Source organism: Kogia breviceps, chromosome 11 (assembly GCF_026419965.1).
Source record: "Kogia breviceps isolate mKogBre1 chromosome 11, mKogBre1 haplotype 1, whole genome shotgun sequence".
NCBI classification, from domain to species: domain Eukaryota; kingdom Metazoa; phylum Chordata; class Mammalia; order Artiodactyla; family Physeteridae; genus Kogia; species Kogia breviceps.
Window position 1 is genome coordinate 24,086,406 of NC_081320.1, and position 24,866 is coordinate 24,111,271.

At 51.8% G+C, this 24,866-nt stretch overlaps 1 protein-coding gene across 12 annotated transcripts in view; it reads right to left on the minus strand.

Moving 5' to 3' along the window:
• Positions 1-6,255: 6,255 nt before the first annotated feature.
• The window catches only part of DCTN1 (dynactin subunit 1), a 30,800-nt gene continuing 12,189 nt past the window's right edge, over positions 6,256-24,866 (minus strand). For 2 of the 12 annotated variants that reach the window (XM_067007347.1, XM_067007341.1), the window contains exons 2-30: positions 23,504-23,749; positions 23,146-23,224; positions 22,912-22,946; positions 19,846-19,863; positions 18,418-18,438; positions 16,944-17,135; positions 16,399-16,596; positions 16,041-16,245; positions 15,886-15,964; positions 15,616-15,775; positions 15,400-15,504; positions 15,027-15,218; positions 14,821-14,937; positions 14,424-14,576; positions 13,451-13,611; positions 13,177-13,345; positions 12,843-12,911; positions 12,543-12,605; positions 12,282-12,431; positions 11,959-12,120; positions 11,740-11,871; positions 11,384-11,509; positions 11,001-11,143; positions 10,588-10,754; positions 8,526-8,659; positions 8,218-8,410; positions 7,900-7,979; positions 7,147-7,236; positions 6,256-6,737 (exon numbers count right to left, since the gene is read on the minus strand). In XM_067007347.1, the coding sequence (XP_066863448.1) occupies positions 6,600-6,737; positions 7,147-7,236; positions 7,900-7,979; positions 8,218-8,410; positions 8,526-8,659; positions 10,588-10,754; positions 11,001-11,143; positions 11,384-11,509; positions 11,740-11,871; positions 11,959-12,120; positions 12,282-12,431; positions 12,543-12,605; positions 12,843-12,911; positions 13,177-13,345; positions 13,451-13,611; positions 14,424-14,576; positions 14,821-14,937; positions 15,027-15,218; positions 15,400-15,504; positions 15,616-15,775; positions 15,886-15,964; positions 16,041-16,245; positions 16,399-16,596; positions 16,944-17,135; positions 18,418-18,438; positions 19,846-19,863; positions 22,912-22,946; positions 23,146-23,224; positions 23,504-23,731 (3,759 nt within the window). In that variant the 5' untranslated portion in view covers positions 23,732-23,749 and the 3' untranslated portion in view covers positions 6,256-6,599. Of the gene's footprint in view, positions 6,738-7,146; positions 7,237-7,899; positions 7,980-8,217; positions 8,411-8,525; positions 8,660-8,850; positions 8,866-10,587; positions 10,755-11,000; positions 11,144-11,383; positions 11,510-11,739; positions 11,872-11,958; positions 12,121-12,281; positions 12,432-12,542; positions 12,606-12,842; positions 12,912-13,176; positions 13,346-13,450; positions 13,612-14,423; positions 14,577-14,820; positions 14,938-15,026; positions 15,219-15,399; positions 15,505-15,615; positions 15,776-15,885; positions 15,965-16,040; positions 16,246-16,398; positions 16,597-16,943; positions 17,136-18,417; positions 18,439-19,845; positions 19,961-22,175; positions 22,197-22,911; positions 22,947-23,145; positions 23,225-23,503; positions 23,750-24,866 lie in introns of those variants that run through there. The other 10 variants (XM_067007348.1, XM_067007342.1, XM_059079867.2 and 7 more) reach the window with 8 other exon arrangements.

Below are 24,866 nucleotides of genomic sequence, written 5' to 3' on the forward strand. Positions count from 1 at the left end.
ATGTGATGTATTTTTCCAAGTAAAAGCTTTGGGAGGTAATTAGGTCAGAAAGGTGGAGCCCTCATGAATGGGATTAATATCCTCATAAAAGGCCAGAGAACTAGCTTATTCTCTTTCTGCCATGTGAGGATATGAAGAAGTCAGCTGCCTGCAACCAAAAGAGCACTCTCTCCAAAACCTGACCATGCTGACACCCTGATCTCAAACTTCCAGCCTCCAGAACTGAGAAATCAATTTTGGTTGTTGATAAGTGACCCAGTTTATGGTATTTTGTTACAGCAGCCCAAGCTAAGACAGACGCTTACACTCTGAATGAAGGAAATCCTTACAATTAGTTTCAAAATATATTCTCTCTCCTTGACTTCCATCTTTTATCTCCTAACGACTCTGGGTCCTTTTTTTTTTTCATTGTACTCCCCCTCTGGCAAATCTATTCTTGCAGAGCCATGGCAGGACATCTTTAAATTCATGTTTTACAAAGAAAACACTAAAAGGAAAATCTCTACAATCACTAGTGACTACATACTGGGAACCTCTGTTCTCAATCTTCCTCCACGTTGTGTTCTTTGTATTCTCAGGATAACATAAAGTTATATTTGAATTGCTGACACTGAAAACGAAGTTTAAGATATATGCATATAAAGTATAGTTGTATTGGTGCACTAATGGTAATTTAGAATATGGAACTCAAAAGACAACTATTTGTAGTATATATCTTTTTCTTGAACCTTACCCGAATACACATACTATAATACAAAACATTTATAAGACAATCAGGGAAATTTGAACATGGGATATTTGATGAATTATTTTTTTTTTTAGGTGCAATAATGGTATTGTAGTTTTCTTAAGTGCTCTATCTTTTAGGGATACTAAAATACTTTTGGATGAAATGTCTGGGATTTACTTCAAAATAATCTGGGGGTAGAGGAGAGTGAAGAAGAGCTACACAGAGGAAACAAGATGGATCATGAAACAATGAATATGGGCACATGGAGATTCATTAAACTCTACTCTACTCTCTTCATTTGTATGTTAAAATTTCCCACAATAAAAAGTAACAAAACACAGGGTGACAGACATATATTTACTCTGACACCAGTTATTTGAGCGAGATGAGTCCAGGTCTCACCCCCAAACTCCCCAGCCTTCTGGAGGGAAATGGAGGCCAAACATCCCAGGCTACCCCCCTGAGTACCTCAGCAACAGAGGCTGTCTCTCCCTGGGAGCAACACTGCCTGTTTCCACTGTCACATGTGGTAGAGATGAAGGAAGCCTGGGTGAATGGACATGCTTCTCGATATACATAGAGAAGGAGAGGGCTACATGGAGTTTAACAACCACAGGGAGGCAGGAGAGGCTGCTCCCCCTCAGATTCCATGTTCTCTAGTTGTTCTGGGCCTACTTGACAGGGTTCAAGGTATTTAGTGCTATGAAGCTTCCCCAGTTGGGCACGTGGAGCTGTAGAGCACACAGGCTCCTGGCTCACTTTCAGCTCCAAGGCTGAGTAGGGCAGAATTGGCTCTGGGGCCTTGCACATTTCCTAGGATAAGCCAGCAGAGACTCGGGTCTCTGTATTGTACCCACTCCTGCTTCCCACTCCGCGACAGCACAGAAAATGGGAACCACGAAGGTAAATTCAAATTGGGGTGAGGTAGGAGTGCCACAAACATTTGACTCTTCCCCAGCCTTGGCCTGCTAACAGTAGGAGGAAACAATGCCTGGATGGTAGAAAACAGGATAACCACCCATGAAAATAAGCCAAAAACTGGGGCACTGAGGATTGCCTGTCCTTTGGAGCCCAGAATATGATTATCTGTGTCACAAGTGAATGTCTTGGGAATGTGGTTGCTTGCATTTTATTTCATTTGTTCAATATCATCCTCCCCCAGTATCATTTCTTATTGAGTACCTGTGTCAAACATGCTTTCTCATTTAACCTTTCCCTGAAGATTACCTGAGGAAAAAAATATCACCTGAGGAAGGTGCTATTAGCCTCATATTATAGATACAGAAACTGAGGTTGAGAAGTTAAGCAACTTCCCTTCAGTTCATACAGCTTATAAGTGTAAGAGCTGGGACATAAGCCTTATACTTACTTCACAAAGTTGTCTCCAGGTTGGGGAACGTGATGTTGACCCTGGAAATCTGCCCAAGAACCCCCAAAAGAGAGGGGCTCATAGGAGACAAAAGTGAGACTGTGTTCTTGTATCACGACTGGCAGTTCTGGGTGTAGATGGATCAGAGGAGACTGTTCCCACGCTATGCACCATCCTTAGTACACATAGTGCCTCACCAGGCCTCCCTCCCCGCCACCACATCCTATCCATTTCCAGAAATCTCCTGGGCTCCATGAGCAGCTCCCATTATCATCTACAGGCAATGATGCTTGCGCCAGCTATCTGCCATCCCCTGGCCACCCAACTTCCACCACTGAATATCGGGAAACAGTAGTGCATGCGTGCTGCTCTCTCCCCTTTCTCACCACCACAACCCAGTTTCTTTTCCCTCTATTCCACCAATAGAGGGAGCTCTGACCAGCTCACCAGGCAGCTCAGAATCAGATGCCACTTTCTTTCTGAACTCAGGCCCATTTGACCACTGAGCAATACAAGATACTATCAACTACCTCCCCCAAATCTCTCTCTTCCTTGGCCCTGTGACACTTCCTCTGGGGGCCTCTGCTCCAGTGATGATCCCTGGGGCTCTGCTGCGGGTTCTTTAACTCTAAGAACTGCCCAGGGCTCCACCCTCCTCCTGCTCTATACTCTCTCCTCAGGTGATCTGCAGCCTCACCCGATTCCCAGGCCTCTAGCTGCTTACTGTGTCTTGACCAAGTCCTATAGGCCAGTGACCTTCTGTTCACCTCACACTTCAGGACTTGGATGATGTGCCATGCTGCAGGGCATGGGATCTGGCTTTTCTGGTGGTCAACTAACACAATCCCACAAGTGAAGGGGAGCAAACACCCAATAGGGCAAACTTGGAGCAACAAAGGACAGCAGACAGAAGAGAGAGGAGGTGAATTTGCTCTCTCCATCCCTCGATCAACCCAAACGTAGCATTTCTGTATAGTTTATCCAGAGACATCACACGTGGACAAGTGGCCGGTTGTGTATTTGTGAAGCAGTGGCCCACCCATTAAAACAAACCTTGTGGGCTTCCCTGGTGGCACAGTGGTTGAGAGTCTGCCTGCCGATGCAGGGGACACGGGTTCGTGCCCTGGTCCGGGAAGATCCCACATGCTGCGGAGCGGCTGGGCCCGTGAGCCACGGCTGCTGAGCCTGTGTGTCCGGAGCCTGTGCTCCGCAACGGGAGAGGCCACAGCAGTGAGAGGCCCGCGTACCGCAAAAAAAAAAACAAAAAAAACCCTTGTGTTTTCTTGTCTTGTCCTGCCTAGCTTTCCTCACCCTTGCTGCTTGGGGATTGTATCTACCAATAAAGCACTAGCACTGCAGCTTTGCATCAGGTTCAGTTTTCTAAGTAACCTGAATTAAGACAATACACCTCATCCCAATAATGTCTTCAACCACCACTGACACACTCCCAACTCATTCCCCAAAGTTTATCTCCAATCCAAACTTCTCTGCTGAGCTCTATGCCCAGTTGGATCCAATTGCCAATAGACATCTCCACTGGACACTCTCACAGGCACCTCAAACTCATTTCTAAAATGAAACTCATAGTGCTGCTCCCCAAACGTGTGCCCTTCTCCTGTGTTTGGGGGGAGGCAGAGATGAAAGACACCTTAAAGGAACTCTCAGTCTGTCTAAAGAAGGAGACAGATGGGTGAACTCACAATTACAACGGAAAGAGGCAATTACTGGTATAAAGCACTGCCATAGGGGCGTGTACTGAAGAAGAGAAGAAAGGCTGCTGTGGGCAAGGCTTGCATGCGTTCTCTCATTTAGCCTTTACCACAGCCCTGTAAGGTATCGTTATTCCTATTCTGCAGCTGAGAAAGCAGACCAGACATTAGAAACCTCGCCAAGGTCACAAAGCAACTAAATCCAAGCACACCTGAAAAAAAAAAGGTTCATATTCTTTGCTGCTCCAGAAGAGGAGCACCTAAGAGGTTACAGGGATTGGAGATTTCCTAAGGTAGCAGTTCCAGAACTGTCTTAATAAATGAACAGGCTGTCAGCTAAGATGGGGTGGGGTGGGGGCAGAGAGATAGAAAGGAAGGAAGGAGGTAACTGGCATTCTTGGCAGTGGGAAGAGGCCTGAGCAATCACATGGTGGCAAAGAAATTGCAGGGGTTCACTGAGCCTAGACCATAAGGCACAAGAGAGGCTGGAGAGGTGGGCAGGATCCAAATCATGGATGGCCTCGTGCACCATTCTAGTTAATTTAAATTTTAAATTCTAGACACTTGGAGGAACCATTTCAGGATTTTGTTTAACTTTTAAATTCTATTTTAAAGAACCATTTCAGAATTTAAACAGAGAATGACACAGCCCAGTGTGCATTTTGGACAGGTCTCTCGGGCATCCATGAGAATTGGGTGAGAGAGGCAACGGAGGTAGGATGACCATTTCAAAGACTGCTGAAATACCCAGAGCAAGAAATTATAAACAGTTAGCAGTGGAGGGAGTGGGAAAAAGTGAACAGATGTGAGAGACAGTAATGAAGGAAAAACTGAACACGACTGGGTAACTAAATTAGCTAAGGAGAGTGGAAAAGCCATCAGATACCCTGGTTTGTGGCTTGTCAAAGACAGGTCATGGAAAAGATGTTTTCCATTTTAGGCATGCTGACTTTGAGACAGATACCAACAGGCAATTGAATAAAAGTATGGTATTCGGAAAGCAGTAATGGTGAGAAACCACTACCAAGGCAAAAGGACAGAACAAGAAAGCCCTGTCCTCTTTTCGTACCCCCGGGAGTTGCCCAGTCTTGGCCCTTGGTATCTTAACCACCAATGGGAAGGGAGGTCAGCAGCTCAGGTAGAAAGGACAGGAACACAATCCAATCCCAGGGAAAGAACAGTGTGCTCCACAACTTCCTCAGCACTAGAGAAGGCCAAATTGGAGAGGTGAGGTAAAGACTCTGATATCAAGACACAGCCACCCTCCTCAACCGATTCTGGAAGAATTAAGCCCTAATACCCTAAGCTTTCCCTTAGGTAAATAAAGAATTGTATCCTATGCATCTAGAACGGTATCAGCTATGTGTAATCCTTGAGAGTACTGAGGAAAGTCACACAAATCATTTTCTCTTGGAACCCCAGTCGAAAAAGGCTAACGTGCAGAGCAGGTATCAAGACACCATAATCCACTGATCTTCCCAGAGGATGCAGCAATTGGGAATGCGCCCAGTGCTAACGTGTGCCCTGGGCTCCCAACCTGGAACCTCCTTGTCCTGTTCGCTCCCTTCCCACAAGCAGAGGAGCTGACCTAGCTGGAGCTGCTCCTAAGCACTAGGGGTCTCTCCCTCCAATTGGATCAGAGACCTCTGGCAGCCTGGGCAGGATTTCCCCAAGGAGGGAATAAAAGAGAGTATCAAGGGAATTCCCTGGCAGTCCAGTGGTTAGGACGCCACACTTCCACTGCAGGGGGCACGGGTAAACGGCGCAGACAAAAAAAAAAAAGAGAGAGAGACAGTATCAAAGAGTCAGCCAACTGAACTCAACTGGGGCTAAGCTCTAAAATACCGGGGCACTGCTCACTGGCCTAATGGGCCCCAAATCTAGAAGTGATTTCAGTAGGTCTGGGCCAAGGCCCAGAAATGTGCAAATTTTTTTTTCAAAGGAGTTCCCCAGGTGATACTAATTTGTAGTGGGACTCAGGAGCAGCTTTTGCAACTTCTATCCTTTCTTACCGGTCTGTTGCTTTGGTCTTCCCTTGCTTAGTAAATGTTCCCTCTGAGAGGCCCCAGATCTTATGGGGAGACTGTGCCAGTGCATCAGAAAGTTGTCTGGGGTGGTGATCATACCATTAGCCCAGCTCCAAACACCAGCCTGAAGAGCAGTGGAAGATAGAGAAAGCAGAGGCAGGCCTGCTGGCAGAGACTACATACTCCTGGCCTCCTAACTCCATAAATGAACTCAGGAGCTGAGCCCGTGGTCTAGCCCTTTTCCCCTTGCTCTGAGAAACTTACTGCACACAAATTTGAGGAACTCGGCATTCTACTGGTCGCTACAGAGGGAGACCTTCAAATGTGACCCAGCCAAAGCCTCCTCAGCATCCCTTCTCCTCCACTCCTGCTCTGAGCCAAATGGCCCAAGTCCCACTCCCAACACCACACAGAGAACACTGAAGCAGAAGTGACTTTAATCAAGGGGTGAAGTCCTCAATCAGGGAGACCTCACTTGACCTTTGGTGGTGGGGGCCTCAGCCTACCTACCCCCCACGGCCCCTGAGGCTCCTCAGGAAGGAGGGAGCAACTGAACAGCAAGTTCCAGCAGAGGTCAGGGAATGGAAATAGGGGAACCAGGTCAAGGGGCAGGGGCAGGGTACTGACAGGTGGGAGTGAAGCTGAAAGGGGCAGGAACAGCTTTACACAGGCGGTTCTACCTGGGGGCTACCTGGTGGCTATGCATCAGGCAGAGCGGCACCAGGAGGGCTGAGTGTAGAAGAGGACAGCGAGGGAAGGAGCATTTAGGAGATGAGGCGACCATGAAGCTGGTGCAGCTGCTCCTGGGTGAGCACCAGCCGGTGTCGCTGTCCAAGGCCAGCAGCACACGAGAAGGTCACTTTGCCCATGTATACAGTGTCGTCCTGCTGCTCTTCCTTGGCCTGGGAGTTGGGAAGGGGAAGAGGCCTCCAGGTCAGGGGCTCATTTGAGCTGTATGCCACTGACAGGGTCCCTGAGCACTGAGACCCTGGGTGACTGAGGCTTTGAGGCTGCTAGGCTATAATGACCACATTTTCCAAATCAGAATTGAGGTGCACAGCCTGACAAGGGAGTTTTGAGCCCCTCCTGATGTCAAAAGTCATAGAAGACGTTTAACTGCTAACATATTGGAATTTCAGGCAGCAATACAAGCACTCTTAAGATACTTGCAAGTAAGACTTGGCCAGATTTCTCAGGATGTTCAGTTGTTCGACCTGAGACCCTAGAAGCCTCTTCAAATTCTGGAGGAGAGGGGAAGGACCCACCTGAGCCCTCCATACTCCCCCTCCCCCTCCCTATGCTCCCTCTTACCCTGAGGAAGGCTGATGAAGGGAAGGTGGCAAAGTCAGTGGGGACTGTGGCTCCAGGGCGCTGAGATACGGTCTCCTTAAGGACCTCATCCTGGCAGAGGGGAAGAGGATTCATTTAGGGGACTCCCACAGTCTAGCCCAGTACCTCCCTGGTTTCACAGGAAGGAACACTAATACCAAAGAAGCAGGGACCAATCCTCTTTATCACAATACTTTTGCTCTCACCTCCAATCTCATCTCTACCCAACATCCTTACTTTACAGATACTTACCCTTTTAAGGCTCAACTCAGATTCTATAGCTTCTGGGAAGCAATTTCCAACCATTCTACTCTGCAGTGATATCAGCTCTGACAGAAGTTGTGCCTGAAACCACACACTCTAAAGATGATCCTAGTATATGTATAACTGATTCACTTTGTTGTAAAGCAGAAACTAACACACCATTGTAAAACAGTTATACTCCAATAAAGATGTTAAAAAAAATTTTTTTTTAAATAAAGATGATCCTAGCTCAACCCATTTTGTTGATAAGAATCTGTTTTCTGTTGATGAGAATCTGTTTGGGAGTGAGGGCAGGTTCCCAAGGCAGGAATCCTGCCTCCCCTTCCATCTCCTCCCCATGTGTCATCTAGCACAGGGCTGGGCCCCCAGGAACCCTGGGAGTCCTTGTGGAAATGAACATGCTGGAGGCTCCACCACGGAATGCTCTGAAGCGGGCACTGTCGGGTGAGAAAGGGCAGGGTCTAAACTAACCTTGAGCTTCTCAATGGTGTCGCTTAGGGCCTTGAGCTGAGCCACTTGCTCCAGGAGCTGGGCCGATGGGCTCTTGGCAGCTGTGGGAGAGAAGTCTAGTGAGGCCCACCAAGGCCCAGGCAGGCAGCTGTACTGGATTAAGGGTCATTAGTGCAGATACTGGACCTGCTCATGGAGTAGACACGTAAGAGAGGTGAATCAAGCAAATCAAACACTGAGGCCAAAGGGCAGTGCTAGGAAGAGCCTCTCGGGCATGGGAATTGCCTGAGGCAAGGGGAAGGGGTGTGTTTTTCATCTCAGGAGTTGGCTGGTCCATACCAGGGCTGGTGCGGGTGATGTCCACGACATGGGTGTGTGTGCTCAACTGATTCAATGTCTCCAGCAGCTGGTTAGTCTTACGATACAGCACTCCAGCAGCTAGATCACTGCCAGGGCCCTCACGGGGTAGGAGAGAAAGCTTTGCCACGTGCAGAGGGGGCAGGGCTGCTAAGGATGCCTTCATCTGGGCTCCCTGTGGGGGAAGGGGGAAGAAGGGTAGTGGTAGTAAGTGACAGAAGGCCCTGCCATCTATCATCAATGAGGCAGTTACACTCCACCTCTACCCATCCTCCCTGTGACCTCCTTACCTTGAGGATGCTGTTCTCATGCTGGAGCTGGGAGATGTGCAACCTCATGGCAGAGATCTGCTGAAGCAGCAGTGGTGAGTCCTTCACTAGCCCTGGGCCTGGCACAGATCCCAGAGCCTGCCCAGAGGTACTTCCTATGGTACCATAACAAATGTCATGAGCCCCAGGTACAGAAGGCTGAAGATGGGCTCCATCCCTACTCATCCCCTTTCCTTATCCCCTCCTATTTCCAGTCTTGATTGCTCCCAAGGGGGCCGTCTCACCCTGCTCCCCCAGCCCCAATTCCCAGCAGCCCTGTTAACCCCCCACCAGGATGGGTCTCTACCTCGCTGCTGTTCTTCTGTGCTCAGGATAGCCCATGGGGGAGCAGGAAAAAAGGAGAGAGGAATTAGATGATTTGGGAGCGAGGGGGACATACCAGAGGAATCCTGGGCATGCTGAAAGATTTTTCCCTGATCACCATACCTTCTCTAACAAGACCCTGCCTCTACTTTTGGGGAAGGAGCAAGTATGCGTGAAAGACAGAACAGGGGAGCCAGGCCACGGTACAGGGTGCAACGTGAGAGGAAGAGTGGCAGCGAGAGTGTGCACTGCAGGAGGCACTTGAAGCCGCTCTCGCCTCCCTGCCTCAGACTCCAGCTCCCAGAAGGGCAGACAAACGCTCCTGAAACCCTGATATGCCTGCACCCTTAGTGCTCCCCAGCAGCAAAACTTAAGGATGTAGCCACATTCTATGTTCCTCAGGTTCCCCAGTGCTCTGAGACAAAAGTCACCCTTTTTTGGTGTGAAGCTTCGTAAACTACGAACCAATATTTGTTTAAAGAGCCTATGCTAAAACAATGCAATGCGGTAATTCTGGAGACTCCTCTCCCAAGGAACATAGCTGTCTGCACCACAGGAGTCTAAAGTCAAGAAGACACTTGGTCACTTTCAGGGTCAAGCAGCACCAGTGATACGGGGCTTTGATGAGGACAAGACCCTAGGTAAGGCCAGCTGACATGGCAAGCACAGCAGGGGAGATCTAGAGATCCTGAGGGTTTAATTCCATTACAAGGAGTTTGTCTTCTGGACGTGAGAAGGGTAAGTAAGAAACTGAAGAGAACAAAAACCAAACTACATGGTAGATGAGAACTAGCATGGTGGTGGCCGCCTCCTTGGTCAGGAAACTAAGGAGACTAGGCCTGGAAGCCAGAACAACTCCAGGTAAGGAGCCCCAACCAGGCAAAGAGTCTTTGCCTGGTCTGTCCAGAGACCAGGCAAAGGTCAGAACACAAGCCCCAAGTGAAAGTGGGATAATTCAGCAATGGAAGAGACAAACACTCTATAGGGTGAAGCCACGTGAACTCAGTGGGGAAGAAAAAATGCAGTGCCCAAGCAGAGGAGTCGTCAAGAGCAAGCACCATCCACTGCTGTGCATACCACAGCAGTTAGCCCAGCCTGCTGCAGGCTGATGACCCTCTGCAATCCAGGGCTGGGACAGAAAAGCCAGACTGTAGACCCAACAGGGACATCTGCTAGAGTCCAACTGTCACTGTAATTCTGAGCTTCACCAACAACTTGGTAAGGCCCCACTGCCTCACCTTGGTCGGAACTCTGCACATATCTTCAAGAAGTAAAAACTTCGTGAAAGTTGCCAGAGGGCTTCCCTGGTGGCACAGTGGTTAAGAATCCACCTGCCAGTGCAGGGGATACGGGTTTGAGCCCTGGTCCAGGAAGATCCCACATGCCACGGAGCAACAAAGCCTGTGCACCACAACTACTGAGCCTGTGCTCTAGAGCTTGCGAGCCACAACTACTGAAGCCCACGTGCCTAGAGCCTATGCTCCACGAGAGAGGCCACCACAATAAGCCCACGCAGCAAGGAAGACCCAATGCAGCCAAAAATAAATAAATAAAATTAAAAAAAAAAAAAAAAAAAAGAGTGAAACTGGGCAAGCATGTTCCTGGTTGAATATCCAGGGGGAAAAGAGGGAAAAGAGGCAGAAGTCAAACTGAAGCCAAGGGCAGGAGGGGGGCCATCCAATCTCCTCTGGGCTAGTGCTGCCTGTTCCACTGCACTCACCACCAGCAATGCCAGACACCAGGGTAGCAATACCCGAGGGAGGGGGACCCCGGAGCCCCTCAATCGTGCGCTTGGACTGGCTGTTCAATCGCTGCTTTAACTCTGCTTTCTCTGCCTCCAGCTGGTCGATGTCAGCCTGAAGTGCATCCATCGTCTCCTCAAACTCTCTGTGAAAGAGAATCTGGGCTTGGACAGTGTCCCTTCCCCATTGCCCCACACCCCCTTCTCAGTCCTGAGTCCTTGGAGTAGCCCTACTGGTGAGGAGCCAGGGGCAGAAGAGGCTCAGATTGGGATGAGACGATGGGGATGTCAGTTGGGAAGGAAGATGGCGTCTGTCCCTCTGGGCTAGGCAGCAGGGAGCTGCTGGCAGGAGGGAGGGGTGGAGTGAACAGGGTCCTAGGAAGGTGCCTGACTTCTCCTTCTTCCGCAGCAGCGCCTGGGTCTCCTCCAGCCGAGTCTGGACTTTCTCGATGCGCTCATCTGCATCCTTGGCTGCACTGTCCAGCTTCTTCTCCAGGAGGCTCAGCCGCACATTGGCCTCACTGAGCTCTTCTCCCTGGACGAGGGCAGAGAGCGTCTTGTTCCCTTACACCCTCCCATGGCCCCCCAGAGACCTGGGATAGACCATGATATAGAAAGCTTCCTGAGGGCCCACGAGAACTCCCACTGATCACAGGTGCCACTTCTCCCCACTAAACCCCCAGCCCCCCTCAGTTATGATCACCAACACTCACTGCTTCCCTGTGCCCCATGCTATTTCCTGGCCCCCCAGGTCCAGAGCCTTCCCTATCCACACCTTGATCTTCAGTGACTTCTTCAACTCCTTAATAACTGTCTCTCGATCTTCAAGCTTCAAGCCCAGGCCTTCAGCATCTGTGATCTCTGCACGAAGGGCTGCAGCCCGCAGCTCAACTGGGGGAGGCTAAGGGTAGGGACAGGAGGCAGAGGACAGGGATAGGGAGAGGAGGTCATCAAGGCACTCCTTTCAGAGATCCAGTCAAAGGGAAAATCTTCTCCTTGCCTTCTAAGCAGGATGGTGCTCCCCAGATTCCTTCCTGCTGCCGCCCAGCCCTCCCTCCTACATTACCAGCAGCTCTCCAAGTCCTGTTCCTCCAGGCCCATGGAGCCCCTCCAAGGAGCTACCCCACCCACCTTGCTAGGGGGCCGTTCTGCATCATACTCTCCCTCCTGCATGGCTGTGGCCAATTTGTTCATCGTACTGATCAAGATGTTGCATGACTGGCGCAGACACTCATAGGGGCTGCTGGAGGGTGTCCCGTAGATCTGCAGGTGCCAAGGGCAGTAGTGAAAACCCCACACTGGCCACCTGACTCCCCCATTACCACCTTCTGCCCAGCCTTCCCAGCCCACCTGCTCGCTTGCTTTGAAAGCCAGCTCCTCCAGGGCAGCCACAGGCAGGCCTTCATTCTCTGCCAGCGGGGCAATGAGCTGGGCAGCTGCAGCGGCCACCTCCTGCAGCACAGCCACCACCCACGTCAGGTGTTTCCTGCAGTCTAGGAGTGTGTCGGATACCTGTGCAACAGGCCAGAGTCAGGAGCCCACTCTGGGCCCAGCACCACAGCTCCCAGCTACCTCAAAACCATTCTTGTCCCCTGACCATATCCAGATCTTGACATGCTGGGCCCCTCCTGGTCCTGCTTGGCTTCCTTTCCATCCCCCTTCACAGCCCAAACCTGTGGTCCAAAGGCCAGTGCAGCTGGGATCCCAGGAGCATCTGTCCCTGGCATTCGCCTCCGGATCTTCTTGCAGAACTGCCGGATATCACTGCACGAAGTTTCCAGGTCCCGGAGCAGGAGGGCAATATCTGAAGCCTCCTGCCCACCCTACTCAGGGAATAGGAAACAGACAGAGAGCCAAGTCAGCATTAGGGCTGGGGCAAGGAGGCGGGGACTAAAAAGGAAGAGGAGCTCAAATAGATCTAGTTGTGCTCTCACCTGCAAAAAGGCCCGCAGCCGTCCCACCTCCACACTCATGCAGTCCAGGGCACTCTGGGTGAACTGTGAGGACAGAAGCAGGTCGTTGTCAGCCCCCAACAGGAGCCCTTCTGCCCCATCACCATCTCTAAGAAGTCTCCGCCCTCGGCTGGCCCCCATCCATAAGTGGGTCCTCTGGCTTCCCTGATCTAGCCTTAGTGACCCTGTTCCAGTCTTATGTGACACCCCTTGAGGGTGTGATCTGATGTCTTCCATTTCTGATCTCTATAAGGGGCTCAACCACTGGCCCAGACACCTCACCTTAATGTGGTCAGCCAGCTGTATGGTACTGTCCTCCGGTTGTTCAGAGAGGTGGATGCTGTACAGATGCTGAGGAGAGATGGCAAAGAAACAGACAGTCTTTAGGCCTTGGAAGAATGGAGATCTCTTCCCAAACTGCAATTTGACCCTGTCATCACAGGACTCCAGAGGTATGAGCATCCAAAACCCTCAAGGAGCTGCATCCTAAGGTGAGTCCATCTACGAGCCTCAAGCCATCAGCCTGGGACATACAACCCTGGCTACAATGGCAACAGCCTCCAGCAGAAGAAACCCTCCCTCCCTCCTGTGCCAAGGCTGAATTCTCGCTCCAGACCTGGTAGTACTTGATGGCTTTGGTGAGAGGCTCTACGTTGACAGTCTCGTCCAGCTGATCCTTGTGCAGCAGCTCAATGAGAAAATCCAAGGAGCGTTCGTGGGCACTCATCTCAGGGTAGAGGCTGCCCACCTTCTTATACACGTCCACATTGCACTGAGAGAGGGCACTAGAGACCAGAGAAGGGCCCTGTGAGGCCAGGGTCTACCAGGCAATCTCAGTTCCAGCCAATCTCGGACCTGTGACCCTGGAGTAGAGGTCAGGGGTTACTTACTGCTCGTAACGGTGGAGTGTGGCCTGCAGCAAACTCAGCGAATACACCAGCCCAGCAGCAAAGCTGAGCTGCTCCCCCACAGCTCCGCGAAGTCCTGGCCGCTCTGAACAGTTCTCACTTAGTTCAAATTTCTCCTGGGCCTGCTTCCGGATTAGCTCTGCCTGTGGGAAGAAGCACCAGAGACCTGGGGCTCAGAGCAGAGGATGGAGAACACAGACTCAGGAATATAGAGAGCTGAGCAACTATGTAGGGGGTATGGATACATGTGGGAGAAAGCAGAAACAGCTCTGGACAGGGACTATCACATGGGGAAAGGGTAATGATGTAATTACTGGTGGTTATGAAGATTTGGGATGCGGGGATGAAAGGGTGGCAGGACCAGTGGGACCAAGCTCTTTCCCGCCTTAAAGCTGCTGCTCCTGCTACCTTTCTACTTAGAATGCTATCTTGACAATTACCTCCCCACTAACTCCTAGTCATCTTCTAAGTCTCACCTCAAATGTCATTCCTTCAGTGACATCCCTCTATCTAAATCAGCTCTCCAACTGTGCTCTCTCAAAAACGCTACCTCGGGCTTCCCTGGTGGCGCAGTGGTTGAGAATCTGCCTGCCAATGCAGGGGACACGGGTTCGTGCCCTGGTCTGGGAAGATCCCACATGCCGCGGAGCGGCTGGGCCCGTGAGCCATGGCCGCTGAGTCTGCGTGTCCGGAGCCTGCGCTCCGCAACGGGAGAGGCCACAGCAGTGAGAGGCCCACGTACCGCAAAAAAAACAAAAAAACACTACCTCCCCTTCACGACATGCCATCTGTAATATATATCCATCCATCTGTGACTTTGTTGACTGTGTTCCTCCACTACATCATAAACTCTGTGAGCAGGGACAATGACTGTTAACTTCACTTGGCATCCTCAGTGCCTGGCTCACAGCAAGTCCAACAGATTCCTGTTGGGCACGTGACTGACAGACCATACCTTGCAAATTAGACGAGGCATGAGCAGCAGCACCAGGACGCAGTCATGGTCCCCACCTGGCCGAAGGAAGCTGTCAGGCATGAAGGCTGTCAGCAGGGACATGTGCCGGTTGGCCTGTGCCACCTCCATCTGCCTCAGTTCCATCTCAATTGCCTGTGAGGTAGACAAGGAGGTGGGCTCTCAGCCAGGCTGCAGAGCCTCATAACCACCATGCCATGCTCCACCACGTCCCCTGCTTCTAGGACAGGCCCAGGTCAGGAGTCTTCCAAACCACCACACAAAGCACCCCCCCGTCCAGGAAGCTGAAGCCCAGAACCCCACACCAGATCAGTCCACCGCCACACCCAGCCTGGGGTCCCCAACACTCAGCCCTCTGCGACCCACCCACTTTCCTGACCTTGGCATGGGCCTTAGTCTCAGCAAACTTGATTTTGAAGTCAAAAGTCTCTGGGGGTGGCTGCTGCTGCCTCTCCACAGATGCTTCCTGCTGGTTTGTCAGTTCCCGGTTCACATCCTGGGAACAGGGATGGACAATGAGGCACAGCTGGGTCCTCAGGGAGCCCTGGGGAGACAGTGGGCAGAGAGTAGCGGGTATGCAGGCACCTGCAGGTGGGCGGTCAGCTGGCGATACTTCTTGATGGTTTGCTGATAGTCTGCAACTGTCTCCTGGGCCGCCTCCACACGCTTCTGGGCCTCTCGCACCCGTGCACCCGCCATATCCAGCTGCTCCCGCAGCTCCAGTTCTGTCTCACGTGCATTCTCCTGCAGCTCATCGTTCATTTCATTCATTGCTTCCTGGGAGGCCACAGGGGAGTTGAGGCAAAGGAAAGTCAGAGTCAGGGTAGCAGGCCAGGGTGGGTTCACTCACCACGCCTCCTACTCAAAGGTCAGGGGTCACATGTCAGCCCTTCTCTCAGCAAGTCACTTGCAAATACCCTCCATCAGGGTCATGAGTCAGAGTCTGCTCTTATCTTACCAAGTCCCCCACAGTTTCTCTCAATTCCCGCACTTTCTCTTCCAGATTCAGGTTCCGGTCTGTCAGCATCTCCACCATCTCCTCAGCACCCAGAGCAGCATCCACCTGTGTCACAGAGAGGGAACAAGGAGAAGGGCTGAAAGGTGCCTAGAAACAGAAGGCACCAAAAAGCGAGTCAGTGGAGATGCTCTGGGCAAGGCACTGGGCTCCCCAGACCTGCTCCTTGAGCTCATCGATGGTGCTCTCTGCCTGGCTCAGTTCCTCCTGCAGACGCTCCCGCTGTTGCCTCACAACTTCCAGCTCTTGGTTCTTCTTTTCCATGAGCTTCTGGAGTTTCACGTGCTCCTGTTTCTCGGAGGAAGAAAGGTCCCGCATTCTGTGGGAAAATGGGGAGAGGGCGTGTGTCAGTGTCACCGGGTGGTGGGCGCTCTAACACATCCCATGGGCGCTCACAGGAGAGCGACCCGCACAGCGAGAGGACTCTACCTCACTAGGGCATCCTTTAGTCGGGCGTTCTGCTCCTCAAGCTGCTTGAGCTGATAACTAGACGCAGCGCCATCTGAGCCTGGGGAAAACCATTAATACTTTCAGACAAAGTTCCAACCCCACCATGTGGCCCCCAGCAGCTCCTGGCCCCTTACCCTTCTCTTCAATCTCAGCCTTGAGGATCTCCAAGTCAGTGGTGAGCTCGTCCACACGCTCCTTCAGTGCCTCCACCTCTTGCTGTAGGGACTCAGCCCGCTCTTCGGCCATCTCCTTATCCAGAGTGGCCATCTCGATGGCATCGGCAGTGTCAGCCATCTCCTCCATGTAGCGTTCCTTTGCCTCTAGGGCCTCCTTGGCTTCCTGAAGAGGAGTGGAGGTTGGTTGGGGTACAAGCACAGAGCTGCTGCCTCATGCACCCTTTCTCACAGGATACTCCAGGCTCCACTTTCAGCTTCCAGTACACTTCCTTGGGCCCCGTGCCTCCCCAAACACCCTCTTCATCCCAGGTCCCACCTTCCGAGCCTCCTTGAGGCGCCGCTGCAGGTCTGCCTGCTGCTCTTGCATTTTGCTTTTCCATTCCTGCACCTGCTCCAGCTGAATCTTGTGTTTCTCCAGCTCTTTTAGCTTTGCCTTGTCTTCTGCACGTTTCAGTCGCAGGGTCTCCAGTTTCTCCTCCAGGTCCCGCACTTGGGCTCTCAGCCCCTCCTCCTCCTGCAAAGGAGAGATCCTTCAGTCTATGCACAGCCTCCCCCGTGTTCCCCATCAAGACTGAGCTGGAATGGAAAGGACAGGAATGTGTGCAGACATCATTCCAGGCCCAGGGCCAAAGCAAGTGGCATACAAACATCTGAGAAGAGCCTGATACATAAGGGGAAAGTGTGGAAGGGCAGAGAGTATAAGGCAGCTTAGTCAGTGATGGGATACCGATATGCTGTGTCCCCCACTCTTCTAACCCAAGTTCTGGGTCTCCCCCAACCCTGGGAAACTTCGAAGACCCTGCCAGGGGTCATAGGCCCTTTCGTGTCTTGGTTCTTCTTCACTCCAACCCCAGACCTTACCTTAGACGGGGAAGGAAGCGGTGCGGCTGCTCCAGGAGAGGTGAGGGCTGGCGTGGGGATCATGGGTGCCGCCAGAGGAGTCTGAGCTGGGGTGCTGGGCTCACTGCTGCTCAGCTCACCTGCTGATGCTGAGCCAGAGGGGCCCAGGGAACTACTGGCCCCAGCTACCCCAGTGCTGGCTGGGCGGGTGGGCTATTCAGACAGGGTAGGGGCAGACAAGAAAAAGTGTAGGGGACAGGGGTGGTGAAAGAGAGTAAGACCGAATATGAGAATATGGTGAGGGAAGTGACAGAAAAGGAAAAAGGCAGAGAGTATCAAAGCACAATGAGAACAGAGAAACAGTGATGGGCAGAACGAAAATGACACAGTCAGAGATAGTGACAAAGGACCGGGGCAGGGTGGGGGTGAGAGGATGGCAGGAGAGAAAGGGACAGAAAAAGACATAAGATTACAATGCTCCTCCCTTGGCACTGACCCCACATTCCTCCAAGCTCTGGCACCAACCCCTTAGAGCAGAATCCCTTACTCCCCAGACCATTCCTTTTGTGACCCACTTGTGATCATTCTAGAAATTTCTTAATACTCCCAATCCCATTGTTGCTCTGGGCCTGTGCCCTCCTCCCCCAGAGGGAAAAAGTGCCTCAGTGTCATTCCCAGAGAAAAAGAACAGATTGATCTCTAACTTTCATGTTCCCAGAGAAGGCTGGGCTAAAAGTGGGGGTACTAGGCCCCCCAGCTCTTTAAATCAAGCTGATTCTCCTTCCCTTGATCTACTTCAGGGGACCCTGCAGGTAAAAGAGCCAGGGTGAAAGTTGTAATCCTTGGCTCCCCTCTGAAACAAGGTCAGTACAGCCAACCCATCTGTCACCTCCCTCCCTCCAAGACAGAGGGGCTCTAATCAGATGATGCTACCCAGGCCCCTGTGGAGCTGAGGCCCTGGAGCAGAGAGACCTGCCCAGTGTTCCTCCCTGCAGTACTGAGCCCTGAAGCTCTCCTGATGGGCTGACACTCAGAGACCACAAGCCCAAAGCCTTTCTTTCACAGATACACCCACCTCCTTATCTCCTGACATTTACACTGCCAAGTTCTTTTTCACCTTTCTTCCAATCCCCGCCCCCCCAACACACACACACACACACACACACACACACACACACACACACACACACACACACACACACAAAAAAAGCTGGTCTAAATGCCCTTCAAGAAAGCATACCTTCATTAACCACAACCACTCTCGTTTCTCTTCTGCACTCAAGCTACCGGCTCAGACACCCTCCTAAGAGCCGGAAGTCACTTTCCCCGGAGGGGCCTGTCATTACCCTCAGTCCCCTCACTCCCCTTAAGAGAACCCAGGATACTCTGTGACCAACTTATACTTGCTCATACACATGCCCACACACATGCACATGCCTAAAATGAGTGTGTGTACACTCAGCAGTAGCTTGTACAGAGGCCTGTTTTTCCTCACCTTGGGCCGCCGGGTTGTAGTCTGGACAGGCAACAGGAGCCAGAGGAGAAGTAGTCAGGAAAGAAAGGATAATGGCAGAAAGACAGCAAAAGGGACAGCAATGAGAGCAGAAGCAACAGAAATGAGGCTACGGTTAGCGGCCCCACCACTCCTCCCCCATCCCCATCCCATCCCCTTCATCCAGTGAATCACCTCGTTCCTACTCCAGGAACTCAGAACTCCTATTTCCTGTTAGTTCCTTCTCCCACTTTTGTCCTACCCTTGAAGACCTCACCCTTTCAGACACCCTGGAAATCCTGGAAGTCCCTGTCTCCTAGGCTGAACCACAGGAGACCAAACACAGCAGCTGGTAGAGAAGACCAGTCATTCTGCAACAACCTCTCCCACTCTAGCCCAGAGCCCCGCCCACCCACCACTCCCAAGGACTTTCCCAGGTCAGCCCCTTCCTTCAAGTGCTAGACTCCACAGAGGATTCCCTAGAAATACCATGTGACAAGAATGAAGATATGGGCCCAAAGTGAGCGATAGGAACCCAGCAGAGGGAGATCAGGCCCCCAAGGCAGAACAGCGCTACTGTATACCCCACCCCCACCCCCTTTCCCGGGACCAGTTCCGGTAGCAATTCCCTTCCCCAGGGCAGAGGGCTCAGGTGTCAGGACCATGAATACTGCATGAGCCAGAAGCCCAGAGCTCAGCAAAGTAACCCCACCCAGCTGCAAGGAAAGAGGGGGAGGGTGGACAGCAGCATAGGGAAACTATTGCCCTAAACCAAATCCAGAAACCCCTCAGATTACTGCAAAGTGATACAGATGATTAACTCCAACTCCCAAATAATGTTCCTGATACCCAGTGTCTCATAGTTCTGGCAAAGGCAAGATTTGGCCTGGGCCCTGCTTCTAGGTCTCCCAAGGAGACCAACGCCCTCCTCTACTACCCTGGGCTAAGCCTCCATAGCTGTGTATAAAAAATTATTCTAGGGAAAGACCCCTGACACAAACCCCAGTGGGGCAGGGATGCTGGTATTACAACCAAGAGTCATTCTAGCAAAGGTTGGGTGAGGTACGCCTGCTAGAGGCACAAAGACATCTGGACCTGCTTCCCAAGATTCTGCCATTCTATCCCAGCATAGGAAATGCATCCAGAGCCAGTTTGCAGCAAAATCTGCCTGAAGCCCAAGCCTGTGAGGCCACTGGGTACAAGGCCCAGAACACAGATTCAAAGCCAAAAGCAGGCAGGTCAGGGAGCAAATGCCCAGGGTGTGGGGCATGGCAGTGACACACACCCCTCCCTGCCCCCCACCTTCATCACCATCCTCTTCCCCCAACCAGGTAGACAGAGAAAGTCAATCAGCCCCCACCCCCACCCCAGCAGCCTGCTGCCACCATCACGCTGGCAACCCAGCAGCAGGACCAGAGCAAGCAAGAGTACCTTTCGGGCTGTCGGTGCCTGTCTCATCATTGCAGAAAACCAAAGAAAGCCAGGAGAGGAGAGAAGGAAGGACAGAGGAAGATGGACAAACACAGAGGAAGGACAGACGGAGGGAGGGAGGGAGGGAGGGGGGGAAGAGACCGAACAGAGGGAAAGGCGGCGGAGACAGGAGATTAGTGCATCAAATCCCAACAATGCAGCCTCAGCTTCCCAGACCAGCAGCTGTCCAGCTGGCAAATGGCTGCAACTCAGATGCAGAAGCCCCCACAGGTGCGCAGTGGGGACAGCCAGGCTCCGGCAGGCACCGGAGAGGTACCCGGCCTAGTTCGCCAGCTTAGGCTGATGGCAGCCTCAGTGGCCGCAGCAGCAGCTCCACCTGACGTCATGCACCCACCCTCCTCTGCTCCACTAGGGGTGGAGACACTGCTCCTCAGTCACCTAGCAACCACCAGGCTCTGATGGCTCCTCCTCCTCCTCATGATTGGACAAAGTCCTCTGCTGAACCCGCCCTGCTTCCTCCTCCAAAGAACAGGTTCTGGCTCCTCCCTCTCCTGCCCTCTCCCCCAGCCCCAAGAATTTGCTCCAAAAAATTGGGCTAGGGGCCTTCCCATTTCTGGGATGACCTCTCTGGGACCAGGGTATCACTGCACAGGGACACAGGGCCTCACTGCTTCATCAGGCCTCTCTCATACTCACACTCCCCTCTGTCCACAACCCCATCAACTCTACTTCTGTCTCATACACATGGACAATACCCTTATGGTGGCTCATCAGGCACATGTACCCACAGCACTCCTGCTGCATCAGCTCTGCAGGGCACACTAAGAAACCTGGGGAACATTCCATCTGGGCTGCAGCAGCTCTAATGACAGTGTTTGGCTCCTCTCCCAACTCTACCCTTGTTGTAGTCAGGTTAAAACCTGTCTCTAAAGGGCTCCCAGAAAGGACTGGGCACCTTGCAGAGACATCTGGGTTCTCTCTTCCACCCTCCTCCTCAAAGTTTCTTCTTTTGTTCTGGTGCTAGCTCCCTGTTCCCTGGGCTAAGTGATGTGCTGTGAGAGAAGCACCGGAGAGGAAGACCTAGGGGAGGACTTGACTACTTGACTGACACTCTGCATCCTGAGCCAAGAAGGTGCTATATCCCAGCACAGGCAGCCTAGGCTAGGCTTTGCCACATTTCCCTAGGCAGCCGCCAAAACCCCAAGATTTGGGCACAGCTCAGGTCCCTTCTCAGGGTCAAGTCAGCGTGCAGCCAGAACTCCTCCACAGATATCAGACTGCAGGTCCATCCTCTTCTCTATTCAGGGGTCTGATGTGAGATGGGAACCCCAACCTGGAGCCAATAATCAAGGGAAGAAGCCAAGTGTCTGGAATGGGTCCAGCATCCTTCTGAGAATTATTTTCCTTTTTATATCCCCATTCCCTCCCAAGCCAGGACCCCAAAGCAAGTACCATCATGTTGTCTCTTCCAAGGCAAAACTCCAAAGTGAGGACCCACCAACAACCAGAAGTCAAAAAAAAGATGTTTTACTCTCCCCTCCACTGCCCCAATCTAGTAGCTCTCCATGCAAGGTCAGAAGGGCCTGAAACAGGCTGGTGACAAGGAAATCACAGAATCATACACACAACACAGCACATACAGGTCTGACAGGCACATGCAGGTCAGAGACAGCTTGGGCATCGCCCAAAGGCAAGGGCTGGTGTGAGGAAGTGGTCATGGCAGCAACTTAGGACTAAAAGAGTTTCAGGGGTGTGGGAGGTGTGGGAGGTGGGCCTCAGGCACACCAGCAGAGGAAGGAAGAGGCAGTGAAAGACTGACAGAGCACAGTGAGGGTGGGCATTCATGGCAGCACCCACCAGAGACAGGAACAACACAGGCTTTTCAACTCAGGACTGTTCTTCCTGTGCTCTGTTCCCTGACCTCCCACCTCCTTACCTAACCACCTCACTTGGTACTTTCCTCACCTCCAGACCCCCAGTCTCTCCTCCCACTGCCCCCAAGCTGAGGCTAAGTGAGAATCCACTGTAACCCAGTAAATGCTCTATTCCATGGTGCTACTGTTTACAGTCAAATGCCTGGAGTTTCTGACTAGACGTCCTGAGGCAATGGGCAGGAGTGTGGGAAGGAATGAGGATCATCCTTAATGAGTACTACCTGAGCCCGATGTCCTTGCACCCCTCAAAGGAACTCTGAAAGCCAAGGCTGCCATTTCCTCTGGCCATCCCAGCCCCAAGGTCACACACATGCATGCAGCCCAAGGACATGCAGGACAGCTGGGGAGGGGGCTCATGGCCCTCACCCACCCAGGCACGAATAGTAAACACACCACCTTCTTAGGCTTCAGGCCCCGCTGCATGAGGAGTAGGAAAGGGAAGAGTTAGAGAACAGAGTAAAACATCACACTGTGCTAGCTGGCCAGATATCTTGGGTGTAGGTATTAAGACCAACTCAGGCATACCCAGGTATGGGGGGAGCCAGGTCACTGTCAAATCCAGGGTAAGTGAGATGAGGGCTCCCTTACGGATCAGCTTCCAAGAGGTCCACACCCTGACCCAGAGCAGCTGGAGAGTATGAAGCCCCACCTCACACACCCTGCGCAGAGCAGCGGAGGGAGACTCCAGCAGGCCCTCTGGCATACAGCCTAAAACAGGTGGCAGAGGGTCCAGCTCCTCTCCATTCACTTGTGAAAAAGAAAGCACCTTCTTTCTCCAGTTCTTACCTTACCCCTTCCCTACACCCATCAGACGTTGGCAGTCTTGGATACCAAAAGGTAGGATGTTGGCAACAACACTACTGGGGTCAGACCTGTCCTCCCTTTCACCCCCAGCCTCTGTTCCAATTGATCCAGAACTTCTGGGCCTTAATAGCTTTTTCCCTGATACCACCCTTACACCTAAAGCAGCAACTCATACCCAGAAAGCTTCCTTCTCAGGGAGGATGGAGACTGGAAGGCTAACTCAGTTTACTCATCTATTGCTTCTACCTGCCTGGTATTGAGTCTCCCTCCTCTCTTTCTCCTTTCCCTCTTCCCTCCACTACTCCCATCCCCACCCGTAACCACTTACCAGTTTGCTGGTCTTTGCATTTGAGTCAGTTCCCTCTGTAGAATGCAAACAGAAACAAAGCGTGTGTTTGTGTAGAGGGGTAGAGGCAGAGAACATCATGGCAGGTTAGGCAAGATATAACAAGGGAATATGGTGGTGATGGAAACTCTCAGGGTCCACCGTGGCCCCTTGTTCTAGGGAGAAGTCCTGGGGACTCCTGGATGTGAGGAAGCAACTTAAGTGGGTGGTTGTTACCTCTTCTGAGGACCTTTGAGGCAGAAGAATCAGGTGTCTCTGGGGAAGTAGTATCTGCTCCATCTTCAAATACCTGGATCTGAGGCCACAGAATAGACTCAATATAGCTAGATCAAGGCTGGATGTAATATGGGCCCCTCCCCAGGCCTTAAGCAAACCTGGGGTACAGGGCAGCTTCCTTAAGGATAGCTCTTAATCTTCCCTCCCCCATTACCTCCTACTCTACCAACCAGAGACTTATGCTCATGCCCAGGAAAAGGGAGCACCAACACACCAGCCGCACATGCAACAGAGCATGTACGTACACACACACACACACACACACACACACACACACACAGAAGCAGGAGATGAGTACCTGGGATTGGCGCACAAAGATGCCATGCCCTTCCTCACAAGTGAAGTACTTCCTGCCTTGGACAGTTCCATCATTCTTGCCTTTTGCTTCATCCAGAATCACACCTACCCATTTGCCAGTGGCAAATAGCGTGGCTCCAACATAGGCCACAGTGCCACGGTAGCCTTTTCCAATCACCTCCACACGGGAGCCCACTCGCAGAGGCCGGGCACTTGCCTCCGCACTCATTCTGCTGCCGCTGGGAGTCTGAAAGACACATGCAAACATACATAGTTAAAAGCCTCAGGTCAACGGTGTCATCCTAATATATAAGAATGGCCCCAATCAGGATCCTGGCCTGAAAAAGGATCAAAAGTCACTTCCCTGAACCCCATTCTCAAGGTAAAGTGTCCCCCCCCCACCACCACCACCAAATTCTCTTTTGAAAAATGTCAGTGCTGTGTTCTAAAACTTCTCCAAACACCTTTGGAATCTGCCAGAATTTTCAAGAAATTATATTTAAATTTAATAAATCAGAATTCATTGCTAGATCTGTGAATGTCACCCCACATGGCTGCTTTCTCAAGGAGCACTGCCCCCTAGGAGGGGAATGAAGCACAAACAAATAACTCAGTTTAGACCAGGCACCCCATAACTCAGTGCCTGACTCAAAAGCCTGAGCTGGGAAGACAGGTGAGTCAGTGAGTGACCCCACAGAATCCTGTTCCCTCCCTACTGCTGCCTGTCCTCCCTGAGGGCACACAACTGTGCCTCCTTCCAGCCCTTAAGTCACTACCACTCCATCCTGACCTGACTTCCCCCGCCCCCACCAGCACACTCCTAGATGCCTCACCAAGCCCACCCAACGATTTACTCCCTTCTTCCTGGCCTGAGCCCTGTCCTATCAACTCTCTACCCACAAGTTCTGGAGATCCCTCACTCATGTTATGTCGCTATAAAAAGAAAAATAAAGGCCAGGTAAATCGGGTACCTCAGATCTGTCCCGCATCTGTCCCCCAGACTCTGCCCAGTGGTTCAAATGGATGGCTTTTCACCCTATCCATGGTGATAATGGACAAGGCAAGGGGATAGACTAAACATTGTCCTTGGGAAGCTTTCATCTTCTGACATAACCGTGATGACCGGACAACATGAAATTAGGTTCCAAACAGGCCCATGGCTTAGAAAAAAATCACACCTAAGCCATTTTTAGCAATAGCAGCTCTATGAACCAGGGGCCTTGCAACAAACATAGAAGGAAGCATGAAGAAGTGACAGGATGGCCTTGAAGAATCCACAGGGCCCCCTTCTGATGCCCCCACTTGGCTTCATAAGAGAGCTCTGCCAGAGCCAGTGACTCCCTAACTCTCTTCCCCAAACAGCT